The following is a 25,433-nucleotide window of genomic DNA, read 5'->3' on the forward strand; positions in this document are numbered from 1 at the left end:
TGATTAATTTAATATTCATGAACCAAAGCTCTCACATGTAAAATGTCCATTTGAACATGGTATCCGAAGGATGCCAATGCCCACAGTACACAGATCAACACCTTAAGGACCAGAGGAAGAACCACACCAAAACAATTTTAAAATTACATTGCATTCTAAACAAGCCTGAGCTTGCCGTGTGAGGCAGTGGCATATCTCCAGGTTCAAGCACTGACTTCAGTTTTGTTGTAAATGCTGGTTGATCTCCTGTGGTGTTGTACATGGGGAACCAGGACTAAGTGCACCTTTCAAAGGTGTTTTTTTGGGGGGGGGGTTGGTGAATTGGTAAGATAATTGAACTGGTATACAAACACATAATCCAATCTGCCCTTAGTTTTACACAATGGTGGGGATTAATATCATTTAAAGCTCCCTACCGTGAGGGGATTAAGACCTCACACTATATTTTTTTAAAATATAAATATTCAATATATATATCCTCAGATAATTTTTTTAATGTTAAAACTGGACAAAGAGCATTTTTAAAAAATGGCTTAAGTTATGTTTGTCTGTGACCCGCGAACCTTGAACTGTACTAATGATCATGGGTTATGTTGAAATTGACACCTCGTTAATTCTGAAGAGATCTTAATGATTCCCAGTGGGCTACAACAACCAAATTCAAAAGGAGCTATACAAAGGCCATCTACATTTCATAAACCAGGCCTGGCTAACTGGAGCCAATTTATCTTATGGGACAAAGGAACCCACAACCTCCCTTTAAGATTTAATGGTTAGAACATTAACAATCTCAGAGACCCAGACAAGGGATTCATATCTTGTGTCATATGATATGAACGCCTAGCTGGAGATATTGCCACGTAGAGCTGCAAAGCTCCATCTGCCATATTTCCATCCACCTAGCAGCAGCACAGAAAAGAGGCTCATCCAGACTGAATACCTGCCTCCTTTCTGGTTTGTTTCTATCAGATCTCCTGCACCATCACCTGCATGATTGAGCTCAGCATGCTTATTGTGAAAGTAATCTCTAATGGAAAATTGAATTATCCAGCATCAATTTAACCTGCTAACCTCTAAATCTCTCACCACTGGACATTGATTCTGGACCCACATGAAACAATAATTGTTTTCTGTGATCTTTGCCCTGTAAATCTTTCTTTTTCTGTCCCTCTTTCACTATACAAGTGCACAGGGGGCTCCGTGGTGACTGGCCCTCTTCCCCCTCAGCATATTGCATTCTGAGTGTGTGCAAATAAACTAACCCTGAGTTTATCCTATTTCAGGTTTACCAAAAAATCGGATCACACCACAGGTGAGGGGTTGGGAAGCATGCCACCTCTTGATCAAGAGAGAAGCCATTCAAAACACCTTTGTTTACAGTTGGTGAGAGGAGAAATCACAGCTGTTGAAATTAACCACTCTCCAATCTGTAGCAGTACCAAAACTTTCAGCATTTAAGAAGAAGTTGTTGTTGGTGGTAGGATTGGTCTTTCTTGCATTATACACAGATCCAGTAAGCAAAGTGACAGTTGCAATGGTGAAATTGGAGCCAAATGCCAATTCTCTAAGGATAATTAATCACAGAGCAGTCGACTGATGTTAGGAAAGAAATCACTACATTTACAAAACAATCCACAAATGTAACTGATACAACATTACCATTCTGATTTCTCTGGCGCCAACCCGCAACATACCATAAATGCTCTTTTTACATTAATTACATTATCCCCCAGGATTGGTCAATCAAGCAGCTCAGGAAAAATGTAGATTGAATTTTAAAGAATGATACATGGTACATAGTATGACCTTTACTCAGGGGCTGGACAGTTTGCCCTTCCCCCAGAAACTGTCATAGAAATTGAGTTGTACACTGTGAATTTACAACCTTTCTGGGGTGAACCAAGGATGGAGTAGAGATTTGTAAAACTTTCCTTTAAGCAATCTCCTCGTGACAGAAATTCCCAGACTTTGCACACGGTTATCCTCAACATTGATGCCCCCCGCAAGGCTGTGTGGTTGTGTCCTCAGCCCCTTACTATACTCCTTATACACTTATGAAGTGGCGTCAAATTCCACTCCAACTCAATTTTCAAGTTTGCTGATGACACCATCGCAGTGGGTCGGATCCCAAACAATGATGAGATGGAATACAGGAAAGAGAGAGTCTGGTGAAATGGTGTGGTGACAATGTCAATAAACCAATGTCAGTAAAACCAAGGAGATAGTCATTGACTTCAGGAAGTGTAGTGGACATGTCCCTGTCTACATCAACAGTGATGAAGTGGAAATGGCCGAGAACTTCAAGTTTCTAGGTGTTCAGATCACCAACTTGTCCTGGTTCCTCCACGCTGACGCTATAGTTAAGAAAGCCCACCAATGCCTCTACTTTCTCAGAAGGCTAAGGAAATTTGGCATTCCCGCTACAGCTTTCATCAATTTTTACAGATGCACCAGAGAAAGCATCCTTTCCGGATGCATCATAGCTTGGTATGGCTCCTGAAACAAAAACAGAAAATGCTCGAAAACCTCAGCCAGTCTGACAGAATCCATAGGGAGAGAGTAGAGCCAACATTACGAGTTTAGATGACCCTTTGGCATCTAGACTTGAAATGTTGGCTTCATTTTCTCCCCACGGATGCTGTCAGACTGGCTGAGATTTTCCAGCATTTTCGGTTTTTGTTTCAGATTCCAGCATCTGCAGTATTTTGCTTACATCTTGGTATGGCTCCTGCTCTGACCAAGGCCGCAAGAAACTACAAAGGGTTGTGAATGCAGCCCATTCCATCACGCAATCCCAGCCCCTCCAACCACTGACTCTGTCTACCCTTTGTGCTGCCTCGGAAAAGCAGCCAGCACAATCAAGGACCCCACGCACCCCGGACATACTCTCCTCCACCTTCTTCCATTGGGAAAAAGGTACAAAAGTCTGAGATCACATACCAACCGACTCAAGAACAGCTTCTTCCCTACTGCCATCAGACTTTTGAATGTACCTACCTCGCACTAAGTTGATCTTTCGCTACACCTTAGCTGTGACTGTAACACTATATTCTGTACCCTCTCCTTTCCTTCTCCCCTATGTACTCTATGAACAGTATGTTTTGTCTGTATAGTGAGCAAAAACAATACTTTTCACTGTATCCCAATACATGTGACAATAATACATCAAATCAAAAATGGGCGAAAGTGAGTCAACGCCCTGTTATGCACCACTTCCAGTTTTTATTTTCTTACATTTATTTTGATGAGGCCCAAGATTCACAAGCTTCTGGGGCGGCACAGTAGCACAGTGGTTAGCACTGCTGCTTCACAGCTCCAGGGTCCCGAGTTCGATTCCCGGCTTGGGTCACTGTCTGTGTGGAGTTTGCACATTCTCCTCGTGTTTGCGTGGGTTTCCTCCGGGTGCTCCGGTTTCCTCCCACAGTCCAAAGATGTGCGGGTTAGGTTGATTGGCCAGGTTAAAATTGCCCCTGAGAGGCATAGGTTAGAGGGATTAGCGGGTAAATATGTGGGGGTAGGGCCTGGGTGGGATTGTGGTCGGTGCAGACTCGATGGGCCGAATGGCCTCCTTCTGCACTGTAGGGTTCTATGGTTTGGAAATATCAGCCCAGCACGTCATCAGAATTATGTCTACTTTCAGCCATGATGAACATGCAAACTGTTATTTATATACTGGTTTAAATACAAAAGAGAATTGAGAAATATACAGTATTTAATTTTGTGGTACTAAACCTTAAAAAGTGACCCTCTTAACTACCCCCGACCTCCCAAACCCACCTCCCACCCCATATCAACCTAACCAACCCCCCAGCTCACTTCTCACCCGAGCCCCATGCCCCCATACCGCTTCCCCCCCCCCCCCCCCACAGCAGCCCTCTCTCTTATCACCTCATTTTTCAAGAAGATAGTCAACTGACACTACTCCGACAGGAGCTGCAAATAGGAACTGCTGCTGACCTTCGGGCAGCTTCGTGCTTTTCTGGCAGGTTTTCAAAGATAATCTCAGAACCACGAAGCTATCCAAAGGTCGAAGTAGTAGCTACTACTATCAGTGAAACTGACTCGGAAGACTGACTTTATAAAAAAAAAAGCAGAACTGTAAGGCTAATGGTTCTGAATTTTTTAAAGCCAATCTTTCAGGTCTGTTCTTCGACCTGGACACCGTTTACAAGGTCGAGTCTCAGTATTTGGCATTGTCTGCAATCCCCCTCTCCCAGAGGAAGAGTGCAATAACAGTGCGACAAGTTTACAAAGGCCACGTCCATTAAAAATGTGAGCATAGGAATTTATAATGTAAAAAAACTGTCAAGTGTACACACATTTTTATTATGCACAGATGATTATGATCATCTTCCCTGCATACATATGTTCACTACTGAACCACACACCAATATTCTTCTTTACTGGCAGTGTGTTCAAGTCTGTTCCAATTTCTATTTTTCCTAAATTATTCAATCATACTACACAAAATATTTCTCCATATTAAATTTCTCCTTAGTTGTTTACACACCTTTTTGATTCTCGAATGTTTCTATGCGTGATGACTGAGAAGATTTGCTGGAAAATGTTGGAAACGCCAATAGGTCACAGTCAGTATCACAGAGTAGGCAAGTTTATGCTTTCAATGCAGGCCCTGAACCAAATGTAAGAGGCAGTCACCGTTTTAAAAAACAGGGGACAATGATAAAAATCTTCTCAGTCATTAAGGAATCCAAAAGGAGTGTAAGCAACCAAGGAAGCAGAGTTTGGTGAAATTATGAAGGTTTCAAACATAGAAAATAAGGGAAGGTCAGGTATAATACTAAAATAGATTTGAAAATAAGGCAATAGCTGAAGTCTAAAGTTATTGAATGCCAAAACCAGGGTGACTTAGAGGACATAGGAAGAAAATGATATTGTTCTTGAGATTTGTGTTTAGCTTCACTGAACCAATGTACAAGATCAATGATTGAAATGCTAGCGTGGGATTTGGAGGGGAGGTTGAGATAGCTCAGTCTAGCATTGAAACGTCAGCCATCCGTACAATCACAATACACCAAATTACAGTTAGTACACATTAACTGTTGCTTCTGTCCTGCTGAGTCATTGCAGAGGGGCACCGTTGGCTTACAACAGAAAGCACATAGTAACTTCAGTTAATTTCTCCTCTGGCATCACAACACTTGGCAGTCAATACTTCACCAGCAGCTGGCAATTAAACAGCAAGTTGCCATACTGGACATCCAATTAGAATATCAATGCATATAATCAAGCTATAGTCAATCGCTAGACGTATTCAGGTAATGCCACTGGTCTGTTTTCTGGAGCAATTACATGTTTTATATATATATTTTTTCCTCTCAGAATGGCTTGCAGAATCAGCTACATAGTGAAGACTGGAATCACATGACGATCAGGCATGATTGCAGGATATGACAGTTTCTCTTCCTTAAAGGCTATAACTAGTTCAATTTTTAAAAAAATCTTCTGTCAAGTTCAGTGCTCATTTGTGTCTGCTGCCAGATTTACTCAGTTCAAGTAACTTGCCAGCTGCTAGTTCAATACCAAAGCCACTACTTTCCCAACAAAGAAACATTACAACAGAATTTCAGAAATAGAAGCGGTTATACTGAATAAATGTACTTACTAAATAGAGGAGGAAAGTGTGGAGGCCCGTGCCTAATCCAACGGAAGATAGAATGCCTAAGCCTACCCAATAGGCACACCACAAAAACTTCCTTTCCACAAAACGCACGTACTGTCAAAGAAGGAAAACAAAGGCAAAATTAACAAACAATTCATTATTGTGCCTTTAACCTAAAAAACATTCCCATGGTCAAACCTGACTAGGAATAGATGGGGATTTTAGCGCAATTATTGAAATTACAGTTTCATGGAAGGACTATGAAAAGGTAGATTTTAGGTTACAAGATGCCAAGTCCAGTCTTGGAAAACATCGTGAAGCCATTGAGCAACAAACACATTACTTTCAAAAGATGGACAATCATCAGAAGTGGACGTGAAGCTTTTTCATTCTGAAAATCTGATTTATGCTGGGGACGCAGTTCTTCTGTCAGCAGTCGGTCTTGAATAGCCTCTTCAGGTGCCTATACTTCAGGTATAGGCTTAGACAACCAAATGAACGTGGCCACCACAGCCTGATTTAGTTGTTGTCTGCTACATGCCCTGCCTGGATCATTGAATGAACAGTGACCAAGAACAGACATGGACCCTGCCCTAGATCAGGTAATCATGAAGGGAAGATGCCGGTGTTGGACTGGGGTGAACACAGTAAGAGTTTTAACAACACCAGAGTTAAAGTCCAACAGGTTTATTTGGTAGCAAATACCATTAACTTTCGGAGCGCCGCTCCTTCGTCAGATGGAGTGGAAATGTGCTCTCAAACAGGGCACAGAGGCACAAAATCAAGTTACAGTATTCTGTAACTTGATTTTGTGTCTCTGTGCCCTGTTTGAGAGCACATTTCCACTCCATCTGACGAAGGAGCAGCGCTCCGAAAGCTAATGGTACTTGCTACCAAATAAACCTGTTGGACTTTAACCTGGTGTTGTTAAAACTCTTACTAGATCAGGTAACTCAGGATTTGAAAACTTCTTGCTCTATATTACCAAGTAGGAAGTCTCATAACACCAGGGCAAGGTCCAACAGGTTTATTTGGTAGCACGAGCTTTCGGAGCGCTGCTCCTTCATCAGGTGAGTGGGAGTTGGGTTCACAAACAGGGCATATATAGACACAAACTCAATTACAAGATAATGGATGGAATGTGAGTCTTAACAGGTAATCAAGTCTTTACGGTACAGACAATGCGAGTGGAGAGGTTTAATCACAGGTTAAATATATTACCAAGCACACCACCAGATTCTGCTGTTAGCCACTGAACTAATAGGACAGTTCAAATGTAATTATCACTCGAGGGATTCACGTTACGTTAAAGGAAATATCAAATGACGCGCACACACACACACACACACACTTCAAAAACCAGTTTTGAAATTTCCAGAACTGCATTAATCTAATTAAATACGATGCAACAGGGTTGTCATCAGGCAAAAGCTAACATCAAGCCAAGGAGACTGTGCGTGTGTTAAACGATCACAAAGGGTGAGCAAGTAGAACTTGGGTCATAATGGAACATTAAAAAAAACCTAAAATTTACAGGACATAGTAGATGGGATGCCAGCTGAGAGCCCTGGATTAGATGCATGAAGGTGATGAAAATATGGATGAGCATTTCAGAAGTAGATGGGCTAATGCAACGGTGGAAGTAGGAGATGTTACAGAGCTGATGAAGAGGATAAAAGATGGAATTCAGTGTTCTGAAAATTATTTTCTCTATTCTTTTCACAGTTTAGATTTTTTAATAGCAATATTATTGGATAAAATTTCCCAGTTACTCATCTAAATCATCAATTGAAGACAATCCACTGTTTAAATTAACTATTCTTGACAGATTTCCACAGACGCGAACTGATTGTAATGAGACAGTCTATTGGAAATACTGGAACTTTCAGCGTTTTAATGCTATTTAAGACTTATAGTGTCATTAATAAAGACTAATGACAATTAATGATGGGAAAATGTTTATAGGGCTAGAAGGAAAGAACGATATGGGACTATTTGGTTAGCTCCACTAAAGAGCTGGCACAGATGTGGGTGCGTCCAATGGCCTCCTTCTGTGCTGTACCATTCTACGATTCTATAAATTGGACAGCAATGTAAAAGCAAAATCAATTCAATAATTTCAGGTGAAATTGAACAGCAAGAATCAGTGTGACGGAGAGCCCCATCACAGAAAAATTTCCCTCTCACACACAAAGTCTGTGTGCTAGTGTTGTTGGTGGGGAGCCATGGCTTCTGTACGTCCTGGTGTGGACCTAAAGTGGGGGAAGGGCATGTGACCAGGGGGCTGTTAATATGCCTGCATGAAAATTAAAACTGACACCTAAAACCGGGTTTGAACCACGGGTCTGTTAGTATTTTCTTTGTTTTGCACTTAGTGTGTTTTTTTTTTCTCTGTAAACCTCTATGGACTTTTGGGTGAAATAAAGACCTGGTGAAAGTACAAGTTTTGCTTTCCTCTTGCCTTCTTGCCAGCTCTGGAACTGGAACAGGCAGTTTTAACACAGCGCCCGCAGTTCACGATACTCACACTCAGGTGACAGTGAGACAATAAGTTACTGTAGCTTTTTCCCCAAATCTGGTTGCAAACCCTCTGCACGCTGTCAATAGTGAATTAAAAATTAAAGACCCGATTTACAACTCAGAGCAGGGTACAAAAACTAAAAAAAAAGATGCAGTCACGCAATGCAAGTGTGGGAATGGCTGCGTTTACATGAGTGTCACTGTGAACGTTGCTTTTTCCTTCCATGTTCAAAATCCACTGATATTCAGTTGCAATAAATTGGATGAATCTGTCAGATTCTGATATGATATTTATTTTTCAGTTTCCTGACTCCAAATCGTCTCCTTCTAGTTCAGTCTGCCACCAGGCGTGGGAATGGCTGCGTTTACATGAGCGCTGGCTCTACTCATCTTTTAATCCTTTTATTTATCTTGATGCACAACCCATAATTATCTAATCCTGAATGTATATTCCATATTATGGTCCTGGAAGATCCTGATTAAAGCTGGGATGACAAAGGGTCCAATAAAGTCAAGAAAATTCTTGTTTAAATCAAGGTGCTCGGAGACAGCCGGGTTAGGCCTTCTTTGCAGTGGCAGTTTAGCTGGTGAGCAGGCTCATGCTCTGGAAATGTCATGGGCATCGAGGTGATGGCTGCCATTGTGAATAAAAGTTGTGAATGATAGTTTTGGCTCCCTGGAACAAATCACTGGTGCTCACATTGATGAACTGCAAGATATCTGAAAGAAAATGAATGAAATGGAGGAAAGAATCCTGTCAGTCGAGTGGGCAATTTCCTTGGTGGAGACTCACCTTCAGTCCTTGGAAATTCTGCTGCATGCTAGGTTGGACATCCTGGCTAATTTGGGGAGATGGGCCAGAGAAGAAATTTCTGTATGCCCGGTCTCCCAAGGGAAGCAGAGGATAAATTCCCAGCTGAATTTGAGAACCGGCTGCCATGCTTTTGTAATCTCAATTTGAAGACTGGGCGTTTCAAGTTCGAAGAGGCATATTGTGTCCGGTCATCGAGATCTGGGGTCAGTTATAAGCCCCAATCGCTGGTCTTGCATTGTCTTGACCTCTGTGTTTGTCAAGGGCAGCTGAAAGAGGCCGGACGCGGTTGGAACTCGCCACCTTCTGGGGCCTAGGTCTCTCTCCAATAGGGCTTCTGGGTGACAGCACAATGGAAGCAGAGGCTTAGGTAAAACTATGGACGGATCCTCGATGCTGCTTGACAATTCTGCCAAAGCTTTGGCCTTTTCATGCTCCATGGATGGCTATGTTATCTTGCAGTTCATCATTAATCCGGAACTACTCCCCTTGCAATTATAATACTGATTTTGTGATGTTGTATTTTACCCTGATAAGGGTGTTTGATCTATGTGCACTGAGACGTGTGTTGCCAGTTATCCTTTGATACTTTGAAAGCCAGGTTTATCCATTTATTTATAATAGGATTCATCCACCATAAGCTCTGGTGGTGGAACAAAAGAGATCTTAGTTTAAGATGTGTTGACGCTTCCATTCAATCTTGGTCTTTCCATGTGGCACCGGGGGAGCTGGGTCGGAAGGGAGTCTGCCCAACCTGCTTCTGGCCCCGTGACAAATCCAAACTCCTGAGGTCTAGTGTTTGTAATACCGAGCTATATTCTTTGCTTGAGGGCTAATAATAGGTCCTCTTCATTCTATTGGAGATCATGCTGGGTTGGTTGTATGTCATCAGGGTTGAGAGATATTTTATCTTTTTTTGTATTATAATCCTGGCATTTATAAAAGGAGGTTTACATTATATGGGATCCTCTACTTTAATTATGGATAACATGAGTAACGACACAGTAAGATGGTGGACAAGCAGTTTGGTATAGAGATGGTGCGTATGGCCTTATAGGTCCTCATAATGGGCGAGGAAAACCACCTTTAAAACTGATGCTGTCACTTTTTTTGTTAGTTTGGGGTTAAAGAATCCTTGTTGGTCTCCTGTGAAGATACAGGCAGATCATGTATCCTGGAAAAGAATGGGTGTTATTGTCTCTGGTACAGCTGGAGTTGGGGGAAATATATGCTGGTGCACACCCAAGCATAGCTGGGGAATCCCTGGTTGTCTCAACCTTTTTAGGTTGGTTTCCTATATTTTCCTTGGCTGCATGGGTTGTGACAATTGCTACTTGGTAGTTTGGCGCCTGGAGTCTTTGGTGAACACATCATCGCATTGACAGGAGGAAATTCTTGTTCTTCCGAGATATCTTGACTGTGGATGTCTAACGATGACTCCTCCTGTTGTTAGGGGTTCCTTGATGGGGAAATGGCTGGAATTCCCTTCATGGTGGGGCCTGAATAGCCTCTCAGGTGTAACTGGAGACAGGGGAAGCTTGGTTCATTTGAAACCCAAAGGGTGGCATGCGTACTCCCAGTGTCAGCCTTTCAATTGTGACGTTGCCCTATGTTTATCTATTAACATAGATTAGCGCAGTAGCTATTTTGATTATCTGTTCCTAGACCCTGTGGAAAATATACTAGAGGAGAGAGTACGCTGCCCTCCCGATATGCCCCCTTTTTGCGACTTCTGGACAACTCTCCTTTTTGTGTGGAATCTGCACATTGTCCTGTGTCTGCGTGGGTTTCCTCCCACAGTCCAAAAGATGTGCTGGTTAGCTGCATTGGCCATGCTAAATTCTCCCTCAGTGGACCCAAATAGGCGCCAGAGTGTAGCAACTCGGTGAGTTTCACTGTAATTTCATTGCAGTGTTAATGTAAGCCTACTTGTGACACTAATAAATGATCTTTTAAAAATTTTGAACTCTTCAGGTTTAGGTTTCTCAGAGGGCGGGTAGTGCCCTGTTTACAGGATCTGAGTGTGAGCCCAAATACTGGGGCTCTGCATTATCTGAGTTTCTCCTAAGAGATTGTGTAGCTATGTTCTTGACATCCTGCATATGAGAGTGAACACTATCAAACCACGTCTTGTGTCTCTAGTCTTATCCTGGTGTCCTTCTCTATCCGACGTTTCCTTTCATTATCTGGGACAACAAGATACTGATTATAGGCTCCAATTTATTATATTTGATCCCACGAGGTTTCCCTCATCTTTTCAGGAAGGGGAGGATTGTATCTTTCCCTGAGATATCCCACCTGTGGGTGTTTTGACGACTTTTTTCTTCCAGTTGGTGGGATCTCCTTGATGGGGAAAATGGTTAAACTTTCCGGCTGATGGTGGGATACAAGAAACACTTCCTGTGTGGCTGGAGATGAGTGAGACTTATTTTGTGATGAGCCCAAGTGTGGCTTATTCTGTGTCCATATTCCTTACTTTCTTTGGCTGTGTAGGCAAGGGTCGCAGCCATTTTGAAAATTTGTACTTAGAGGCATGGAGATTTTATTATAGGTTTAGGTCTCCCTAATGAAGGTATCCTGTTATTAAGTATTCGATTAGATACCTGGGCTCTGTTTTACCTGCACTTTTCCCATGAGGCTGAATAGCTCTGCTCCCATTATCCTATGAGGGCATATACGGGTTTGAGGTTGTTTCCTGATGTTCCCCTCTTTCTGTGATTTGCTTTCATTGTTTGGAGGCTTTGGGGCACTGTTTCATGTTCTGATTGGCTGTATTTGACCGCAGGGGGCTCCGTTATGCTATGTAATCGGTCCTTGTTATCCTGTGGGCAAGGGTGTGCTATGTGCTCATGGCTTTATCCTGACATCCCCCACTCTGTAATCCTTTCATTATCCATATGAATGGAGGCACTGATTACAACAAATTGCAATTGATTATTAATATTCCAAACCAATTGTAATGAAATGTTTCTGTGTGTATATGTGGAAAAATGGTTACACTGTACTGTACCAATTCTTAAGGGTTCATTCCATTGTTTGTAAAAATGGGAAAAAATCCTCAATAAAAATATATTTTTAAAAAGTGCATCTAATCTGTTGCAAAACCAGTATTAAAACTAAGCAGAACAAAAACTACATTTTTCAAGTGCTATTTAAAAACTCCACACACACTAGTAAAGCAAAGAAATTTCTCACTCCAACAAAGTTGAAAATGCACCGAACTGGATAAGCCACAAATAGAATTCCTATAATGCAAAAGGAAGCCATTCAGCCCAGAGTCTGCACTGATTCTCCAAAAGAGCATGTTTACCCAAGCCAACCCCCTAGCCGATCCTTGTAACTCTGCACATTTATCATGGCTATCCACCTAACTTACACATCCTTGGACACTAAGGGGCAATTTAGCAGTCCAACTAACCTGCACATCTTTGGACTGTGGGAGGAAACTGGGGCACCTGGAGGAAACCCATGTTGACTCCGGGTGAACATGCAAACTCCACATAGACAGTCACCCAAGACCATAATTAAACCCATGTCCCAGGCACTAAGGCAGCAGTGCTATCAATGTACAAATTTAAACAGCTTAAATGCTCCATCCCATAATAATCAGCATGGCAAATGTTTGTTTTGAAAGTTTAGCAAGAGACCTCAGCTTGTCGATGATAGACAGGTTCTAACAATACATTCCAGGTGTGTGAAGCATTCATCGATATCCTAGAAAACCTGTTCATGGTCAATGTCGTGAAACAGAATTTGAAGTTGACTAAATTTAATTTGGAATTAGGATTAATTTGGATTATGACTGAACGCCTCTAAATCAGAATCCCGCCTAAAAGTAACGATACCCTAGCACCACGGATCACTGGTTGGCCTGGAATAGCCAACTCCGGTCGGTGTGGAGTGCCGCTCGATTTGAGGCTGGAGCACGGCCAGATGGGCGCCGCCTCCCTCCTGTTAACACACAGCATGTTCGGTGTTGTTGCAATAGTAATCATGTTTAATTTGGAAACAAATTGCTTCTTTTCTTAACTTCCTCCTTTCTGAAGGCATCAATACTTGCAGGATTGAGGTTCAAAAAACAGTCACTGGTACCTGACTTTGTAGCTATGCTTCATTTCAAACATCAGCAGGCTGACTACACTAGACATTGCAGCCTACATGCCTACACATGTCATACCACAGACAGAAATCTGTGCTTAATATGGGATTTATTATGTGCTTAATATGGGATTTCTTTGTTGCTGTGCTGATGGCTCATTGATGAGTTCTTGAGGTGTGTGTTCAAACATAAACACTTTTTGTAGGCTTTAACTATGTACAGTTTCAAATACAGTCTTGCATGGAACTGTTCCGTACTGGTTTGTTGCTTTCCCACTTGCGTGACAAATTCAGCAATCTTGTTCTGGCATGTAATCTCAGTTTTTTAGGTCTGAATTGCTGATTCTGTTGCCAATTTCACTTTTTTTCTCTTCTGTTAATTTCTCATTGTCAAGCTTCCTTTCTTCAACCTCTTATTCATCTGATTCAATTCTTCACTGAACTTATCTTCTGGTTGCTTTTTCAGAGTTCAGTTAATTCTCCATTATCTCATGAAGTTCTCCTGCAATTTTTTGCCATTCTTTTTTCAAGTTTGCTGCCAATTATTTCATCTCATTGTTTTAATGTCTTCCCTCGAGCTTCAATTCATTTTGCTGATTCCTCTTTATGTTCAATAGTTCCTAGTTTCTTTTTAGATCTTTAATTTCTGCATTTCTTCCAAGGTAAATCCATCATACTCTTACTGGACATATACATTTCAAAAATGGAACCTTCAATTCTACTCGTCTTAAATTCAACGAAACCCTTTTAGACTTCACTGTTAGTCGGGTTCGTCCCTGATGAAGTGTTGACTTATTTCCATTCTGCAATTCTCTCGCTATCCTTCATTTGGTCATTTAGTGTGTTTCAGTGCCCTCCTTCTGGGGTCTTTCACTGCCTCCTCTGAGGTCGTCTGTTGACTCTTCCTTGAAGTCTTCACCAATTTTCTTGTCGATTGCCATTTGTTCCTTCTTGCAGTTGTCAGCTTAAGTGCATTGCCACCTTAAATGTACCACTACTTTAAGACTATGTAGTAATCTTTCCCCCTACAGAGGTTGTAATTGCTTGGATTTGGTTGGCTTCCCTTTGCAGGTGTATTTTACAACAAATGTATCAATGCAGGCACAGAGTGTCTCGTTCGGGCTTTTTTTAAACTCTTAAAGCTGTAGCATGCTTCCTAGTGCCAGTTTTTTTAAAGCATATGAACTTGTTTAACTGCAGCAAGTCTTTGACTTTGATCCAAACTCCTCCTTTTTCAATGCAAAGATATAGCTCTTCCAGCTGCCAGCTCCCCGGTGAATTTTCTTCTTCTTCACTTAAAACACTGCTTTTTGTGTTCACTTTATTTTTTAAAGATTTTGCAGCAACTCTTTGTTTCTCTTATTTTCCTTAAATTCAAAGTCACAGTTCTTGCTTCTGAGAGTTATTTTCTCTTATTTCAGGTTTGCATCTGTCCCTCAGAGTTTGGCAATACCTCAACATCTCAAATGGGTCTATTTGCCCAATGACAGGCATTCCACTGAGTATTTCTTCTCTTCAGAATTTGATTAAAACAAGATACTCACTAGGGTTGGGCCACAGGCAGTGTCATCAATAACCCATTTTATCCTCATTGCCAATGTAAAGATGCACATTCACAGACTTCTCAAACACAAAAAGGTACTTATTAATTAGGAAAAAACTGTACAGAAGCCAGCAGCCCCCCAAATTCCCCAGTCACTACACATCTTCTAGATGTCTTCAGATTGTTTTCTGCCCAAGATTCCATTCCAGAATGATTACCCACTCAGTCACAATTGTTCCCTCAAACCACGTGACCCTCTTCTACTGTGTTGCCCTTAAAGGGATAATTGCCCAAGGCCCATAGAAACCATCAATGTGAGAAGTCAGGACAGAAGATATCATACCTGGGTTTTAAAAACTCTACAGGTAGAAGAATGAGAAAGAACAAATGGGAAGAATGAGTTAAGAGTTTACTTTTTTAGAAAATATTAATTTTTCCTTTCTGCATCTGAAATTTGTATTTGTAAACAAATATGTTCAATGTACAATCTAAATTGGCTGCTGGTTGTCATGATACAGCACACAACTAAAATAAAAGATGCTGCGTCATATTGTCATTTCAAATGTCCATGTCAATCCTTTTAACAGTGATGTAAAATGAATTTCATAGCCATGATCTTATTGAATGGAGGAGCAGACTCAATGCATTGAATGGCCTATTCCTTATAATTTTATGGCACAGTACATGATATACATAATGAAACTAGTCCATAAAAAAACACCAAGGGCAGGATTTTCCAGTCCTGCTGAAGGCGACCCCCCATGGCAGGATAAGTAAGCCATACAAAACACCGTAGACTTTGGTGGGACCAGAAATCCTGGCCTAAGATTTGCACTGAAACCCAAATCAATTCTAATGAAGAACAACAATTCAACTTTGACCAGATTTGTTTTTCAGATACAGATCGGCCTGCTATACATTTCCAACAATCCTGTTACCTCGAACATTACTCGTCCAATTAAACCTGATCGTTAACAACAGCCCAAATTATCACCACTGAGCTCACCTGCTGATGCCCACCTTCAACATAGTAGGCAATTGTTGATACAGCCAACAACAAAAGGGTGACGAGAACCAACTGTCGTCGTTGCCACAACCTGAAAAGAAAAAGCACGCAAATCCATTAAACTGTAAATGTTCTGAAAGTGAATGATTCTGTTCACCTGTTTCGCTGGGAAGGGAAAAGTAGGCAGGGGAGAAAGAAAGCAAAGAAAGAAGAACAAAGAAAATTATAGCCCAGGAACAGGCCTGCACCGACCATGCTGCCCGACTTAACTAAAACCCCCACGCTTCCAGGGACCATATCCCTCTATTCCCATCTCATTCATGTACTAGTCAAGACGCCCCTTAAAAGTCACTACCGTATCCGCTTCCACTACCTCCCCCGGCAACGAGTTCCAGGCACCCACCACTCTCTGTGTAAAAGATCTGCCTCTTTTAAAACTTGCCCCTCGCACCTTAAACCTATGCCCCCTACCAATTGACTCTTCCACCCTGGGAAAAAGCTTCTGACTATCCACTCTGTCCATGCCCCTCATAATCTTGTAGACTTCTATCAGGTCTCCCCTCAATCTCCGTCGCTCCAGTGAGAACAAACCAAGTTTCTCCAACCTCTCCTCATAGCTAATGCCCTCCATACCAGGCAACATCCTGGTAAATCTTTTCTGTACCCTCTCCAAAGCCTCCACATCCTTCTGGTAGTGTGGCGACCAGAATTGAACACTATATTCCAAGTGCGGCCTCACTAAGCTTCTATAAAGTGTCAACATGACTTGTCAATTTTTAAAACTCAATACCCCGGCCGATGAAGGCAAGCATGCCGTATGTCTTCTTGACTATCTTCTCCACCTGCATTGCCACTTTCAGTGACCTGTGTACTTGTACACCCAGATCCCTTTGCCTATCAATACTCCTAAGGGTTCAGCCATTTACTGTATATTTCCTATCTGTATTAGACCTTCCAAAATGCATTAGCTCACATTTATCCGGATTAAACTCCATCTGCCATCTCTCCGCCCAAGTCTCCAACTGATCTATATTCTGCTGTATCCTTTGATGATCCTCATCGCTATCCGCAAATCCACCAACCTTTGTGTCGTCCGCAAACTTACTAATCAATCCAGTTACATTTTCCTCCAAATCATTTATATATATATTACAAACAGCAAAGGTCCCGGCACTGATCCCTGAGGAACACCACTTGTCACAGCCCTCCATTCAGAAACGCACCCTTCCACTGCTACCCTCTGTCTTCTTTGAGCGAGCCAGTTTTGTATCCACCTTGCCAGCTCACCTCTGATCCCATGCGACTTCACCTTCTGCACCAGTCTGCCATGAGGGACCTTGTCAAAGGCCTTACTGAAGTCCATGTAGACAACATCCACTGCCCTACTCTCATCAATCATCTTTGTCACTTCCTCGAAAAACTCGATCAAGTTCGTGAGACACGACCTCCCCTTCACAAAACCATGTTGTCGCTCACTAATACGTCCACTTATTTCCAAGTGGGAATAAATCCTGTCTCGAAGAATCCTCTCCAATAATTTCCCTACCACTGATGTAAGGCTCACCGGCCTGTAATTACCAGGATTATTCTTGCTACCCTTCTTAAACAAAGGAACAACATTGGCTATTCTCCAATCCTCTGGGACCTCCCCTGTAGCCAGTGAGGATACAAAGATTTCTCTCAAGGCCTCAGCAATTTCCTCTCTTGCCTCTCTCAGTATTCTGGGGTATATCCCATCAGGCCCTGGAGACTTGTCTACCTTGATGTTTCTCAAGAACCCCAATACCTCCTCCTTTTTGATCTTTAGATAATAGGCAAAACTTATTTTATTCATTGTCCCACATTAACATTCCTCAAGCCCCCCACCATCCCCAGAACCTCAAAGCTGGAAGCCCTCACTTCCCTCTCTTCTTTTCCTCTCGTGGTCTAGATTATAAAACTTAACATTGGGATCGTCAAACTATTATTTTTATCCTACTATTTCCAAGTTTGATGGCATACTGCATTGTAGCCCTGACACTTTCACTGATGTTTCATAACAAAATTTTAAGTTAGTATTGTTACCAAGAAACCAATGTCACATCAGGTTGACTAACATACTGTACCACAGATGCAGCAAAGAAGAAAATTGATTGCTTGAAATACTTGGTCAGATTGTATAAAGAGCTTTCAGTTTTTACGTCACAGATGGTAAATGTGATTTGCCAATTTATCAAGTTCCGGATCTCAAAGACAACGCAAGAGGAAGAAAACAAATAGAGATAAGGCGATTTGCCTTGGAAGAGGAGATAGGAGAGAAAAAGACAGTTCACAACCTGCTTTCTTTAGTTGTAAATTGTCCTCGAAGGCAAAAAAAAGACAAAAAGGTGAAAGAAAAATGAATGCAATGAAACAACAAGTTTAGACAAGAATACTTTTTACATGGCAAACAGAAATGAGGGCCACACAGCCTTCTGTGCTATACTGTATATCATCGCAATCAAGAATGTAAAAATAATGATTAACTACAATCAGCTGAGCATTTCAGCCGCACGTAATATGCAACCAAACTTTCCAGTTTATCAGGCAGAAATAATGAACACAGTGGGGAAAACATTTGAATGCTGAAAATCCAATTTTATAAATCCTACAATATTGAGATTAATCTAGGGTGTGTTACGAGAGGTGCATATTTTTATTTGTGCGTGATTATGTTTTCTGTGCAGTTTCACTGTTGAATTTCAATGGGGAGTTCAAATTGAAAAAAAAACTTAAAGAACTTTTGCATCTTACAGGATTTCCATTTATATAAATAAGGCAATGTATATTAAATTTTATTGATGCGAAAGTAAAGGCAAACCAGAAAACTTTGAATTCAAAGAGGTGTTTAAGGACAATGGAATCTAACATGAAAGGGGAAAAGATATTTAAGGAAAAGGATATTTAACTGGAGTGGAGTTGCTGTGGGGGAAAGCCCTGAAGACAATTTCCTTTATGTTGGATGCTGAGAAGCTGTGAAGGTTTTGAATTGGAGACAGCCACCCACTGTAAGCCAGGAGAGCCTTTGGCTCAAAATTTCCCGTATCACCCGCCACTAAAATTGTCGCTGGTGGGATGGAGAATTTGATGGACAAGCAAAAGGTCGTTGATCTCGAGTGAGAATTACCAGGCCTGGGGCAGACGGGACCAGAAGATTCTGCCCTTTGTTTTTAGGAAGCAATTTATTTCTGAACCTCCTTTCGGAATTCCACATCTGAATGGATGCAAGTGAAAAGTTATGAAATGTACTTTTATTGAAGTGGCAACAATCCCTTGTCTTGGGTAATAATTGATGGATTTTTATGGGTAGGAATCTATAAGGGGTTGTTACCAAAAATATTTGTGACCAAGCGTGTTTCTTTTTGGGGATCGTTCTATGCTTTTAAGGTCAGTCAGCAAGTCTTCTTCCTTGTTTTCATAATTTAAAAAAGGTTCAAGATCAGCAGGACATACTTCACTCGGGGGTGGGGGGGGGGGGGGGAGAGTCTGGCTTACTCAGCAATAACATCAGCTGTGGTCAGAGCAGGTGTAAAAATTAATCTGGATGAGTTTTTCTTTTACAGTTTTATGAAAGTCAACACGTCTATATATTGTGGCTATAACTGGCTAGATTGGGTTTGTTCTACTTTTTGTGGACAGGACATACCTGGGCAAATTCCCATTTTCTGGGTAGATACCAGTGTGGTTGCTGTACTTAAACAGCTGGGCTAGATGTAAAGGTAGCTCCAGGACTCAAAGTATTCCTTCAATTTATTATAACTATAAAAGCCGTGTTCAAAGGGCATGAAATATACATGAAGATATGTGACCTGTGAACCAGATATTACAGGAAAGGAATTGGGAGTTAAATTTCTTATTCTAAAAATACTCTAGAATTCAATTTTTTTAAGTTCAGAAAAGTTGAGATATTAGCCAGCTCCTCAACAGCCTCATGGTGAAATATGCAATTTTTTACCTTAATGCCCATTCTTTTAAGTTTATAGTGGTTTCCAAAAGGAAGTACTGCAGGGTGATGATAGGTCGCCTCCATAAAACAATGGTCTCCCTCTCCGTTTGATCCTTCAGTTTCCTCTCATTCAGGGTCAAGAGATCTGAAAATATTTAAAAAGTGATATTTTCAACTGTACTGTCCATCAAAAGTGAGTTTGAAAATGAATGTGTAAGTGGCAGCATTGCGCCAACCATACCCCCTCCCCACACAAAAAAAAAATTTGATCAACAATTTTACAACTGGAACTAAATGTGTTTTTTTTGCAAAAATCTGGAATTGCAAAGTTGGCAAAGGAAAGTGTAGAAAACAGAGAAGAGAAAATTGCATCTAAGATTTCTCACATAGCGGAGTCACAAGCATGGGCATCATTTGGGTATAGCATGAGGAAGCAGACCCAAAATCTTGGACTATCAGGTGGTGTCATCAACACTTTATATTTTACGTGCTTGGCATGGGATAAGATTAAAAGATAATAGTAATTAAAACCAAATTCTGTGCCAAGCTAACAGAGATCAACTGGCCTCTCTTATCCTGCCATTTCAGTAGGATGATCAGTTTAGATTTTTAGACTGAAGGGGAATCAAAATGCAAGGGTCCTTACCCAGATCACAATAAAACGCACATGTAGATGTCAGTTTATATTAGGATTGATGGATCTAAAGCCCCATTATCCAGTCAAAAGCATGCTGACAGTCATTTCGTGTGTGACCCAAAGCACTTTGAAAAGTAACCAAGATCACCTGGTGCAAATGTCCCTGTATGAGTCAGCACTCTCGTGAGAGGAAACAAAAAAGATGATAACTGCATAACTGGCCTATTTCTACGTTAACGTTTGCTACTGATATCACTTTGAATATTTGTTCGAGGTAATCAAACACTGACATGGGAGCTGGCCAGCCCAGAATGTAAAGAGCACTAAAACAGACTTAAACACCTAGGTATCCCAAGTTAATACTTGCAGCTCTGATGAGAATTAATTCCATTGCACTGTTGCGATCACCAGCTCAGATCAAACAAGGGGAAAATATTTTAATTAAGGAAGTTGAAGTAAATTGTTTGCACCAGTTTGATTTCAGCAGTGAAAATTACTGGATGTTTAAAAGAAAAATTAATTGATGCAACAGCAACCTCCAGAGACAATGCCTTACCTGTGGCATTACCATTCTGCTGTTCTTTCTGCATCCTTGGGCGGTGATGCTGCAGTTCATGCGATTTTTCACTTCCAGCCATTTTTTAAATTCACCACCCCCTGTGATTCTGTCAAAACAAATGGGAATAAAATTCAGAATAGTGCAATAGACAGGATTTTTGCTAGTGATGGGCTTGATGTGATGGGCACTGGCTGGGAAATGGTGGGGCAGGGGCACAGTCTCAGGATTAGGATCGATAATTTAGAACAATAAATTATTTTGATAATTTATTTATATGTACCATCTTTAACATAGTAAAACATCACAAGAGCATTATAAAATAAATAAGACACTAAGCCACACAGGAAACACTAGGTCAGATTACTAAAAGCTTGGTCAAATAAGTGAGTTTTAAGGAAAGTCTTAAAGGAAGAAAGTGAGGTGGAAAGGAGGAGAGATCTAGGGATGATATTCCCAAGCTTTGGGCTTAAGCAACTGATGGCGCAGCCAACAAAGATGGTGTGATTAAAATCGGAACATTCATTTAACCTTGATGGCCTGGCAGTATTATCACTAGACTATTAATCCAGATTATTAAATGTTCTGGGGACCCAGGTTTAAAACCCGCCACGGCAGTTGGTGGAATCTGAATTCAATAAAAAATATCTGGAAGTAAGAGTCCACTGATGACCAGTGATGAAACCATCAGAAAAAAAAACATCTGGTTCACTACTATCCTTTAGGGAAGAAATCTGCCATCCTTAGCCGGTCTGGCCTACATGTGACTCCAGACCCACAGCAATCTGGTTGACTCTCAACTGCCCTCCAAGGGCAACTAGGGATGGCAATAAATGCTGGCCAGCCAGTGAAACCCATGCCCCATGAATAAAAACAAAACTGTGACCCAATTTCAAATTAAATCAAGCACATTGAATTAACGGAGGGGTTTCAGCTTCCCTGCAGTTGTAGAAATATAGGCCAATTAAGCCTTCAGCTTAATCATGGTTGGTATGTCCCTTAACTCTATTTATCCACATATGCTTTATATTCCCTAAATACTCATAACTTACAAAAGTCGCTCAGTTTGGCCTAACAGCTTCGGGATGGTGTGGAAAAAGTTCAAGATTTCCAGTACCCTTTGTGTGAAGAAATGCTTCCTCATAGCACACCTGAACAGCCTAGTTCTAATTTTGTATATTGTCCCTTGTTCTGGATTCTCCTGGCAGCAGAAATAACTCCCATCTACATTATTAAGTTACTTAATCACCTTTAAACATTTCAGTTAAATTGTCCCTTAACTTTTTATAGTCAAGAACCTGAGCTTTTCAATAAAAGATGTGTGAAAGAAGTGTTACTCAAGATTGGTAAAGGTACAGAACTGCAGATATAGAATAAGGAGACACAATTTCAAGCTGGAAGAGGGTACAGTTAAGGGAGCTAATATTAAATTCTTCACACAGTAATCAACATGTCGAATAACCTTCAGAGGGAGAAATGCTGGAATCACTGAAGAAACAATTGAATACAACAAAAGGATGATGGTAGGACCTCTCTGGATAGATGGATCAAGACTGGATATACTTTCCTCATCCATTATCATCTTGAAATCTGGTCAAGTATCATAACAAAAGTGAAATCAAGCAACTCAATTGAATTTCAGCGTTTCACAGAATGTCAAGTTACTATAAAAAAAGAGTTGTGATTTGCATTACTGTGTGAAACCAATGTGCTTTACAAACTTAGCCAAGGGGATCCCTGTGGAGCAGGTCTGGTTCCTACCATGTGTCAACATTTTAGAATAGATCACAAGCTGTCTCAGCTTGCACATGGCCAAAAACAATGTTCAGAATTTGACACAGCAGATGGATTCCACTGACAAGATCTTAAAATACTACCTTCTTGTTGAATTTTGAAGCAATTGATCTTCAATAGATTATTGACTTCGGCATTCAGCATGCTTGGTTTCATCGGTCAGAACATTGAATACAGGAGTTGGAATGTCTTGTTGAAGTTGTATAAGACATTGGTACGGCCACACTTGGAATACTGTGTGCAATTCTGGTCACCCTATTATAGAAAGGATATTATGAAACTAGAAAGAGTGCAGAAAAGATTTACTAGGATGCTACCAGGACTTGATGGATTGAGTTATAAGGAGAGGCTGGATAGACTGGGACTTTTTTTCTCTGGAGTGTAGGAGACTGAGGGGTGATCTTATAGAGGTCTATAAAATAACGAGGGGCACAGATCAGCTGGATAGTCAATATCTTTTCCCAAAGGTAGGGGAGTCTAAAACTAGAGGGGATAGGTTTAAGGTGAGAGGGGAGAGATACAAAAGTGTTCAGAGGGGCAATGTTTTCCACACAGAGCATGGTAGGTGTCTGGAACAAGCTGCCAGAGATAGTTGTAGAGGCGGGTACAATTTTGTGTTTTAAAAAGCATTTAGATACGTACATGGGTACGATGGGTATAGAGGGATATGGGCCAAATGCGGGCAATTGGGATTAGCTTAGGGGTTTAAAAATAATGGGCAGCATGGACAAGTTGGGCAGAGGGGCCTGTTTCCATGCTGTAAACCTCTATGACTTGCTTGATATTTGATGTTACGCTATTTTTCTTCTGTTAAGGAACCTGGATGAAGGACTAAAGCCTCTAGAACCACTAACTGGGAAAAGACGAGGGCCAGAATTTTACTGTCCCGTCCACAACGGGAATCGGAGCAGGCGAGGGGCAGACCACAGAAAGGTCCCTTAACCTTGGACAGGATTTTCCAGTTTCGGCGCAAGTGCAGGTGGAAAATCCTGCCCAAGGAGTCCAAAGCCAAGGTCTCCCTATTCTACACGACTTAGCTACTCACTGGATAAGCTACTGAGCAGGTTCCAAGCAGGCATTTAAACATCACCTGACTCCATGTGTGTTTCAGTTCATCTACTGCCAAAACCCTCTTCCACGTGTTTGTTAATGCCAATCTTGGCTATTCCAATGCTCTCCCATGAGTCTCCCATCTTGCACCCTGCATCCAAAACACTGCTACTCATACCAAGTACCACTCACCGTTTGTTCGCTGGCCTACATTGCCTGCTGATCCAGCAATGCTTCACTTTTAAAATTATCTTTTCTTCAAATCCATTCATCTTCCCTCCCTATCATTGTAACTTCTTCCAGCCTTGCAACCCTTTGAGATTAGTGTTCCTCCAATTCTAGCATCTTGTACGTCCCAGATTTTGAAATTGCTCTGCCATTGGTTGCCAAGACTTCAGTTATCTTGGCTGAGATTTTCTCACTGACCCACTCTGCTTCTCTACCTCTCTCTCGCCTCCTTTATGATGCCCCTTAAAACCTACCTCTTTGGACAAAATTTTAGTCATCTAACATGTCTATATGGCTCAGTGCCGAATGTTGTCAGATGATGTTCCTGTCAAGTGCCCTGGAGTGTCTTATAATTTTAAAGGCACTATGTAAAAACGCATGTTGTTTTTGTTGTTGGAAAGATGAGGAAAATTATCTAGAAATGATTAGGTGTCATGATATTTGAGTTTTAAAAGTGTGAATTGTGAAGTAAAAGGATGATCAAGAAAGGCAATGAATAATTTTAATAGCAAAGAAAGGAGGCATTGGAGATAGTACAGGATAGATTGTGAGCTGGAATTTATATATGGCAGACCTCAGGAAGCCAGTGACAAGATTTTTTGGAAATTCAAGCATGGAATCAACAAAGGCATGAATAATTTTCAGCAGTTGTGTGGGTGTAACAAGGGAAGGGGCTGGTACTTTTGCAGGGGTTGAAACTAGCTTAATTAATAATGGCTTGTAGGTTTGCACTTCAGCTCCGAGTCAAATAAGGCATAGAGATTGCAAACAAGTCAGTTGCAGAACTGCACCGCCTGTAATCTTTTCCAGATGGAACAATTTCCACCACTAAATGCCAATTTCACTGGAACGTACAGCAAGTAGTAACTTCTGTAAATAGTAGGAATCCATTTCAAGCTATTGTCTTGCTTCGGACTGTGATGGCAAAGTTCAAGTCTCTTGATATGTTATACTCTTCCCATATCTACACTGGACATTCCATTTCCCTTAACACAGGCAAAATTCAGTTCAGACCACTTGGAACAGCAAAAAATCTAAACAGAATAAAACAGCCTCATTTGCGGTAACAGTGCACATTAATCTAAGGAGGGCGGATCTTAAGCATGTACTCTCCGTCTGCGAGATCGCCGACAGGGGCTCATGATCCGGCGAAATGCAAGAATCACAAATCTCACTGGCAAGACCGCAATCTCCTATTTTTGTCACCCCTCTCCAGCGACATATTCAGATTCATGCCCACACTGGGTGAGAACCTGATTTGCATTTGCTTAAATAAATTATAAATAAATAAATTGCCAGAGCTTCATTACGCCGGTGAGGTTTACAACACCCAGGTGTGAACCTGTTGTGGAGATTCCCCCGGGGGCACAAAGGTTGCTATAGCCCCTGGGGGAGAGAGACATGGCCAGGCAGTGCCCTGGCAATGCTCCGGCACAGCTGGCACTATCAGTGATGAGTGGGAAGGGGAGAGAAGGCCACAAATACCTCTATGGTGGAGAAAGGATTTTTTGTTTTAATTATTGGAGTATCCTTTAAAAAGGACACCCCCTCAGTGGAGTCGGTTCCTGGCTCTAAGAGAGCCCGAAGCAAACCACACCCACTC

General features: G+C 41.4%; 1 protein-coding gene across 3 annotated transcripts in view; it reads right to left on the reverse strand.

The window, feature by feature from the left end:
* vmp1 (vacuole membrane protein 1) overlaps nt 1-25,433 on the reverse strand; it is a 158,008-nt gene that overhangs the window by 110,562 nt on the left and 22,013 nt on the right. For all 3 annotated transcript variants that reach the window (XM_078224649.1, XM_078224648.1, XM_078224650.1), the window contains exons 3-6: nt 20,759-20,867; nt 19,575-19,710; nt 15,602-15,692; nt 5,627-5,737 (exon numbers count right to left, since the gene is read on the reverse strand). In XM_078224649.1, coding sequence (XP_078080775.1) covers nt 5,627-5,737; nt 15,602-15,692; nt 19,575-19,710; nt 20,759-20,840 — 420 coding nt within the window. In that variant the 5' untranslated portion in view covers nt 20,841-20,867. The remainder of the gene's footprint in view (nt 1-5,626; nt 5,738-15,601; nt 15,693-19,574; nt 19,711-20,758; nt 20,868-25,433) is intronic.

The sequence above is a fragment of the Mustelus asterias genome, chromosome 12 (genome assembly GCF_964213995.1).
Source record: "Mustelus asterias chromosome 12, sMusAst1.hap1.1, whole genome shotgun sequence".
NCBI classification, from domain to species: domain Eukaryota; kingdom Metazoa; phylum Chordata; class Chondrichthyes; order Carcharhiniformes; family Triakidae; genus Mustelus; species Mustelus asterias.